At 46.3% G+C, this 8803-nt stretch overlaps 1 protein-coding gene and 1 long non-coding RNA gene across 7 annotated transcripts in view; one reads left to right on the top strand and one right to left on the bottom strand.

Moving 5' to 3' along the window:
- Positions 1-8803, bottom strand: part of BAIAP2L1 (BAR/IMD domain containing adaptor protein 2 like 1) — an 86440-nt gene that overhangs the window by 17816 nt on the left and 59821 nt on the right. For all 6 annotated transcript variants that reach the window (XM_055090575.1, XM_055090578.1, XM_055090574.1 and 3 more), the window contains exons 6-9: positions 8040-8177; positions 7221-7373; positions 4370-4537; positions 1797-1944 (exon numbers count right to left, since the gene is read on the bottom strand). In XM_055090575.1, coding sequence (XP_054946550.1) covers positions 1797-1944; positions 4370-4537; positions 7221-7373; positions 8040-8177 — 607 coding nt within the window. The remainder of the gene's footprint in view (positions 1-1796; positions 1945-4369; positions 4538-7220; positions 7374-8039; positions 8178-8803) is intronic.
- Positions 8096-8803, top strand: part of LOC114487706 (uncharacterized) — a 38131-nt gene continuing 37423 nt past the window's right edge. The window contains exon 1 of the long non-coding RNA XR_003683004.2: positions 8096-8634. This is a non-coding gene — a long non-coding RNA (uncharacterized lncRNA). The remainder of the gene's footprint in view (positions 8635-8803) is intronic.

The following is an 8803-nucleotide window of genomic DNA, read 5'->3' as shown; positions in this document are numbered from 1 at the left end:
GGGCCCAGCCGCTCCGCGGCATGTGGGATCCTCCCAGACCGGGGCGCGAACCCGGTTCCCCTGCATCGGCAGGCGGACGCGCAACCACTGCGCCACCAGGGAAGCCCCAGGACGGCTCTTAAAGAGGCAAAGTGCTCCACCACCAAGCGGCCCACTGCTTTCCTTGCCCGCTCCCCCAGAACAAAGCACAGAAGCGCTGTGAGGCACCAACGCAGACCGAACTGTCCAAGGCCTGTGCCACAAAAGAGAGAGAGACTGGAAATGCAGACGTTCTTGCTGCCACGGCTGCTCACCGGGAGCGTGGCAGGGACGTGGTGAGGACGGGTCTTGTGTGCTGACCCCTCCCCCTAGGTGCCGTGGCAGAGGCAGGAACCAGATGGAACCAGGTGCGGGCGGCCTGGCTCCACGGCCTAACGCTGCACTACGTCATGTCTCAGCTCAACGCAGGCTGATATCTACCAGCACTACCCCCACCGCCCCAAAATTGGAGTGGAAAAATTTTTTTCCAGATTTTTTTCCCACTCAAATTTTGCTAGCCCGCTATTTACTATAAAATAACGCAAAATCTCTTTCTGCATCATTCTCGCTAATTCTTGATAAGTACAATGTAAACTTTGCTATCTCTTCAACATCCGCATAGTCTAATTGCCTCGGCTGTATTGAATTCAATGATTTTCATTTAGCTTTTACCAGTAAAACCAAAGAATCATTTGAATGATTGGGCTGCACATAGCATTGTATATTGTAACTTTATGTTATATATAGCTTATCGTTCTTCAAAGGCAAATGGCTACAGAGTATGATCTTTCCAGCTGACATTCTGAAAATTCCATCTCTTCCCCTAGAGCTGCACGTGCTGGACAGCCCCTGGGCTCTCGTGAGCAGCACACCGTGTGACTGCCACGACTTCACACCCAAGGGGCCCGTGAGTGCCCCCCCACAGAGATGGGTCTGGCACCACAACAGTCTCGAGGTCCTGGGTGCCAAAGACTCTGTGTAGGCAGAGTGGAGCCTACTAACCAAAGCCACCTGAAATGCCTGCAAACAATAACTGGTCCCAGTTTACTGAAATAGAGTCAACTGGGTTAAGAAATGTAAGCAGTTAGAACCTAAGCCCCCAGAAAGCATGAAGTGTTCTGTTAGAGATGATGTAAACACTGATTATAATCCAAACGAAGCCTACTGGTAAGACTGATAACCATTAATTTGTCATGTGAACTTCTACAGTTTGTTTCATTGAAAAAAAAGAAATTTTAGTCCAATTGCCACAAATACGTAACACAGCGCGAGGCTCTGTAAGTTATATCCCATTTCTTTTAAAATATAACACCTTTCAATAGGATGTTCACTCTATGTAAACATCAATCTGTATATAGAATTAGCATGTGTCAAAGCAACGTGTCTTATGGTTTTAGAATAAACCTAGACCCCATCAGAAGGTGTGAGTTCCTCCAAGCCAGTGTGGACAGGGTGCTACCATACATGTGTGTTTACCTCTATCTCAATGCACACTCATCCTAAATATTTAAAAAATTTTAGGGCTTCCCTGGTAGCTCAGTGGTTGAGAGTCCGCCTGCCGATGCAGGGGACACGGGTTCGTGCCCCGGTCCGGGAAGATTCCACATGCCGCGGAGCGGCTGGGCCCGTGAGCCATGGCCGCTGAGCCTGCGCGTCCGGAGCCTGTGCTCCGCAACGGGAGAGGCCACAACAGTGAGAGGCCCGCGTACCGCGCAAAAAAAAAAAAAAAAAAAGTTTTTTTAAAGGTACTTTAAAAGAAATCCAACTAAGTATCTTACCTGTTGAATTATTTTTTCTTTCTGAATTCTGTGCGACTGTGGCTGGGTTATTAAACATATCAATCAAAGGGCTGGTTGATGCTCTGGCTGAAGGAGCCGAGGGGATCTTTGGTGAATATTTAGAAAGGGTGTCATAATCTCGCCCAACCTGTGAAAAATTCCTTATTAATTTAACATTAGTATAACACAGCAATGGCATTAGACAGATCCCCAGGACTGTTTTGCATTACATGCTTTAAATTCCATTTTTTCCCCCAAATTTTTGTAAGGCAATGCCCCTTTTTGAATTATTTCAAGAACACCACGTCCTTTTTTCCATTTTTGTCTTTTTTTTTTTAAAGCAGTTACTCCCCATTTTCCCCACCCCTTGAAAAGCACTCATCTCCTTCCTGTCTTTATGGATTTTTAGGCTCCCTTTTAAGTGCTGCTTGGCTAAAGGCATCTATATTTAAAATTATTTTTCCACAGAATTTTGAGTGCATTACTCCATTACTTTCTAACATCTTGTTTTCCAGTATCGGTGGGATTCTCTTTTCTTTGTGAGTAATCTATTTTTGCCCTCCCTGAAAGTTTTCAGAATCCCCTCTTTATCGCTAGCATTCTGCCATCTGTTGAGGTTCTGGTCTGTTCCATTCAGCCAGGATCACCCTGCCTGCTGTGTTAAAGGCCAGGATACCGCGGTCATCTCTGCCGGACCTCGGTTAGAGCAGGGTGGGGGTAGAAGTGGTGGGAAACAACAGTGTGTACCCACGGGCTAGCCACGGCCTAAGAGAGGGAGAGGGTTGATGTCTGGTGTCTGCACTGCTGGAAGGATGAAGTCGCCATTTACTGGACGGGAAAGACTGAGGAGAAGCGGGGTTAGAGTGAGGGAGCCTCAGGTATGTGGTTCTGGACACGCTAAGCAGGAAGAGCCCCACTAGACATGCGGGCAGTGAGCCCCCAGGCGGCAGCTGGACGTACCTCCCACGTTTCAACCCAGCTAACATTATGTTTATCCTCTTTGATTTTTTTTTTTTAAATCCTGTTTTTGCGCTGTATTTTGGGAGAGTTCTTTGGCTTAATTTCCCAAGCTGATTCATTCTGCTAAGGAGCCCAGCTGTTGTTTGGGGGTGTTTTTGGAGGGGACGAGGGGGAAATGAAAAACTTTAATTTTAGAAAAATTTTGAACAGGTGCAAAAGTAGAGAAAACAGCACAATAAATCTCCATGTACCCAACACCAGGCTTCAACAATTACCAATCCACGGCCATTCTCGTTTCCTGTATGCCCCCATCCATCTTCCCCCACAACTGGATTATTTTGAAGCGAATCTCAGACATACCATTTTAACTATAAGTAATAATCCTTTTAAATTTCCAAGACAGCTGACTCTTCTCTGTGGTTGTAATAGCCTTTCATCTCTTTTCTCCTCTGCCCTGTTGGCTCTGTTGCCCCTTTTACTTGTCATTCCAGTTTTTACTTTGGTACGTCTTTTTATGACACTGGTTTCCCCCACCTGTTCAGTGACCGCTGGTTGTCTGTCCATCTTTGTACTGGGTGGCGATCCCCATTCTTTCTGCTGTACACGACAGTCTGTGTTTTCCCTGTGCTCCTGATCGCATGCGATGTGGGGAGGAGGCAAGACACACCTCCAGGAGTGAGCCCCACCCTTCAGTCCACACATGCTGTTTCAGTTCCCAGACGAAAGCCTGGGCTGCCTGTGGTTTAGCACAGCTGGGACAAGCGGAGGGACCAAGCAGCCTGGATGGTCTGAACCAGCTCCCCAGCCGACAACACACAGGACACCCCAACTTCTTCCCCGCTTCTTGGATCCACTGGCTCTGAACTGACGGCTCCACCCTCTGCAGGAACCTTGCCCTGCACACCTTCCCTGGGGCTGAGATGTCCTTCTATTTTCATTCACCACACGCTGACCTTGCCTTTCTGGCTCTGGAGACTCCTTCAGCGTTTCTGGTCCACTGACAGCACCTGCTCTTTATTTTCCCATGGGGTTATGGATCTATTAGGCAGGTTGATGGCTGGTCATTAATATCTTTGCTGTCATTTCAGAGGGCTTTATATGGACAGGGAGGGTGGACTGACTCATGTGTTCAAACTACCTGCTGGATTCGAATCTCCACACGTGTTTGTGAAAAAATAATAAAGCCCACGTTCAAAGAACAGTGAACTACGATGCTTGAATTCATTACCTGGAATACTGGGGTGATTAGTTTTTTTCCTCAGGTGCCTTATGTAGTGATGAGTGGCACCAGAGTTCTGCTAAGCTGTGCTCTAAGACACTTTACGCTTCCTTCAATGGGAATAAACTTATAAAGTTGGAATCATTACAATTAAAAATAGAATCAGTAAAAATCTCCAAAACAAAGATTACAGGGCTAACACAGTGTGAAACATTTTCACATCTAGTTTCAAATCTGAAGGTAAGGGGATAAAAGAAAAGGCAGGCCCTAGAAGTAATACAGGAGGAGCCGTGATTTCCACTAACAAAGAAGGCCTTGGTCTGTCGTGCAAATTTGGCTGAAATCTTATTAGCAAACATACAACCGAAATCTTGAGGAGATAACCAGCTCTTACCATGCTGCTTCTCTCGATCATGGGTGAAGGCAGAGGCGTCCCAGACATTGGCGTGGAGATTGGGGTCTTAATTTCTTCAATCATATTCATGACTTTCTCTGGTACTTTGGTGGCATCACCACATGTTTCTTGCCACTTAGGCAGTTTGGAATTGATCAATTCTGCAGACTATAAATTCAAAAGAAAGAAAACCAAAGACAAATGTGTACTGTTGGAAGGACTGATACAAATGACAAATACTACTAAAGTATCCCTGGCTTACCCCTGGGAGTGTGGGAGCTGTGAGTTAAATCCAGTGAGGAGCTTAGGCACCTGTGGGTATCTGCTGTGTCCTATTTGCTGAGGAGGTAGGCTCCTGTTCTAAAGGAATTTACCATCTCCCTCAGGGCGAATACAGAGTCAAGACTAACACAAGGATTGTACATGATTCAGAAGAAGTTCAAAAACTAAAAGGGAAGGCGGAGCAATCCGTCTTAATCCCCATGTTTCCCCGCAGCCCCAGAACTGCCAATCCCCGCCGGCTTCCTCCCACGAGAAGCACCTCTGACCCAGCGACACGACCAGGAGTGGACTCTGCGTGTGTGTGTACGTTCGTGTGCACTGAACGCTGTCCTAAGTACTTCATCCTTGTTAATTCACTGCATCTGCCCCACGATCCTAAAGTAGGTACCATTCTCATCCCCATTTCACAGATGAGGAAACTGAGAACTTTGAGAGGCTAAGTAACTGGTTAACACAGCCTTCCGTGGTAGATCCAGGACCCTGAGGTTTCAACTACTGGGACCTCAGGGAAACCGGATTGGCGTGTTAGAGGAGTGAATCAGACTTGCCCTGAGAAGTTCCTCTATGGGACAGAGGGACTAGAAGCAGAGCGTGGTGGGTCTTCAGAGTCGGGGGCAGTGCTGAGGGGAAGCCCCGCCCACAGGCCGGCTGGGGCTCTGGGGCAGGCAGACCATGGCCTTTGCAGAAAAAAGCTGGGCTGCAGAACAGAGAGATGCAGAAGGACAGCAACGAGACCCCTTAGCCCCAGAGGCAGAGGCATCTGTCCTGGTTCCCACAGCCTGGCTCTTCCTCCAACTGGACTCCCAGACTCCCTGGAGCCTTTCCGAGAACCCCTTTTTCCAGGGCAGCAATCTAGTTGGAAAAGGGAAGTAGGGGATCTTTTTTGAAACTATTTTCCTAACAACCACACTGTTTTCATCTAGGCTCTGTGTCCATCAGAAGTGGGCTGGGGGAGTTGGTGTAAATCCTAAGCCCCGCCCCTCACACCACCCTGTCCCCTGCCTGTGATGCAGACACTCCGGGGACCAACTACTAAGCCTGCTTCATCCAGGACTGGGATCAGGGAAGGCACAAAAGCGGTTTCAGAGACTTGAAGAGACTTCTGCTAGGGAAAGGAGGAGATCTGGCTTGTGTCACACTAAAAAACGTGATAGGGACTCAAGGTTAAGTGTAAGAAAGACTCTTGTCAACAACTAGAGCTCTCTGGAAAGAGGCCATGTTGCCTCACGACACAGCAAGTACCCCATTGCTGGGGGGTGGTGTCACCACAGAGAGCTTCAAGGTTGCTTCTGTGCCCCTCTGGCCCATGACCCTGCCCCAATAGGACACTGTCACCACGGAAACATTAGTACGTATGCACTGGTGATAAAAGCGATCATCTAATGCAGCATATTTTTCTTTCCTGTAACAATCTGAGACCTTAGGTATTTAGATTTGGTAGCTGAACATTCCTTAAAGTTGCAAAAACTTTATGGAATATGTAACCTGTGATATATGCATACATACAAGTCCAAGTTTTTTCTTCCCCTGAAAAGAGAAAGTTGCACTATATTCAAGCTCTTACAAAGCTTCTCATATCACGAGTGCTCTCTAAATTACTTTATTATGAATAACAATGAATATTTGACTTCAGTCAATGCTAGTTCTGGATGCTTACATAAGCCCAATAGAATTCATAATTTAAAAAACAAAAAGAGAGAGGAAAGGAAATTTAACACACGGTTTGTAATGACTCCTGGAAATATAACCTCACAACTGCACGTGCTGAAGGAGAGGGATAAATCCAGTCACGCGGCTGATGCGACCTTGAACAGACACACAACTTGAGGAGGAGTGAAAAAGGAGCCCCGACCAGCTGTCCTGAGGCTGTGAATGGGGTCTGTGGTCTGGGATAGAATTTCCAGCAACACCATCTACATGAACCCCCAAGATGAGCATCTCAGGCCACCCAGGGGGGCTGGACCTGGGGCCTGCGGGGACTCACCCCGTGGTTCTGGGGAAGACACTGATGTTGAAGATGCATCAGAAAGAGTCTGAGAAAAGCTGACTCATGGGTGAGAAAAGGAAAAAAGTGCCATTTCTCAGTTATTCATTAAATATGAATGTGTTACTAAATTAAACATTATAAACAAGCATTTGACCATTTCGTCGACATTTCTGAAAGTTTACACATTCAACTTCGTCAAAAATTATTTCCTTGGGGAACTTCCCTGGTGGTCCAGTGATTAGGAATCCACCTTCCAATGCAGGGGACGTGGGTTCAATCCCTGGTCAGGGAACTAAAATCCCACATGCCATGGGGCAACTAAACCCACGCGTTCTAGAGCCCGTGCACCGCGATGAAAGATCCCGCGTGTCACAGCTAAGATATCCCGTGTGCCACAACTAAGACCCAATGCAGCCAGATAAATAAATAACTATTATAAAAAATTTATTTCCTTGGAATTTTCTCCCTGGCAAAATAAGCCTTTCGCTTTATATCTGGGCACATATGGAAGGTGAAACATTTCAAGGGCATTTAAATATGAATAAAATTAGTCCACGCCATGCAATTTGCCGCCACACCCACCTGTAGGTGATACTGATGAATGCGATTTGCGAAGCTGCAGTGTTTGTCAACGAGGAAGCAGAAGCGCCTCTTCTCTTCAAGTAGAGCTTCTCTGCAACCATCTGCAATAAATTTCTGGATTTCATTCTGGCGAGAAGTGATGGTTTCTACATACTAGGAAAATAAATAATAATTATACAAGTATGACATGAGGAATCAAATAGCTACACAGCCTGACACTTATCATCTCCCATCTTTGTGCTTGGTTTATTTTGATAATGGAGTAAGTGCTAAATGCAGATAAACATCAGACAAAACGACGTACTTGTAACCTGATCTGAGCAGATGGCAAATTCTCATTAAGATCCCTGACTCACGCTTGGAGAGAAGTTGCCAAAGGCCTTACATTCCACTGGGCAATTTGCACGAAATATTACTTTGTAATCCAGGGGTATGATCATGTTTTACTGGAAAATCGTGGGACCAAAAAGTTCGGAACCAGAAAGTTCAAGTTCAAATCCCAGTTCCAAGTGCCAACCATGTGACTTAACCTAAGCCTCACTTTCCCCATCTGTAAAATGGAGATGGTAATGTTTATACTGGGGGGTCCCTGACCCTCCCTGAGTTGGGCGAAAATGCCAATGCCCTTGACTAATTATCCTTAACTCAGGGGAACTCTGCGGCCTTCAGCTCCTACCAAGTCGAAATGCTTCTTTTTAACTTTCAACAGCAGCACAACAGTGACGGATGAAGTACAGATTGACTGAGATAAGCACACTTCCCAGTTAACTGTACAATCATCGACCCCAAAATAAAGTGAAACAGTGCTGAAAAGTTCACCTCAATCTCCTTGTGTTCATATTTGAGTGCATTTCGTCCTCCTTGACTTTTCCTTCTGATCTTCTTCAATTCAGCTTGAGATTTCTCCAAAGAATCTAATTTATTCCTGTGTTCTGCTTGGTATCTTTTGAGAGTCGCCTGTAAGTTAAACGTAGCACTTATTTTTACTGCAGCACCAGGCAAAGTGTCAGGCGGTTACTCTTGCTGCGTTTCCACTGGACGTGGTGGCAACAGGCCCACGCTTCGAGCTGCCCTGCCTGGCTGCAGGTATCCCCACTTCACACCACCCCCCTCCGCTCCTTCGACTTCAATGTCCTGTCCTGAAGTTCCCCGTTTATACGATGAGCCCCTGACCAGAAGGGCAGCTTCTCGGAGGAAAACAATGTCGTTTCTTTCTTTTATTCCTTTTTTCTCCAAGGTTTTTGGACACTGGGTGGCCTGTAAGTGCTTTGGTGAATAAATGAACAATATCAACTCACACACTCCTGACTGTTTTATGACTTAACGATTTCAAGAAACAGAATGAACAAGAGCCATCGCTTCCGGTGATTCTGAGGGCTGTGAAACAGAGTGTTTTGGAGCCTCACAGACCTGGGTTAGAATTCTGGCTTCCTCCCTCACTTCCTGTGTGATCTCAGCAATTACTTAATTTTTCTGAAATCCATGCTTACCCTCTAATCTGTACAGTGGGGATAGTAAGAGTACCTATGTTACAGAGTTTCTGTGGGGATAAAAATCAGACAATGCACGTAAAGCACTTGGTA

This window comes from Physeter macrocephalus, chromosome 14, assembly GCF_002837175.3.
Source record: "Physeter macrocephalus isolate SW-GA chromosome 14, ASM283717v5, whole genome shotgun sequence".
NCBI lineage: Eukaryota > Metazoa > Chordata > Mammalia > Artiodactyla > Physeteridae > Physeter > Physeter macrocephalus.
Note: the sequence above shows the minus strand (reverse complement) of the source record. Positions and strands in the feature narration are given on the sequence as shown.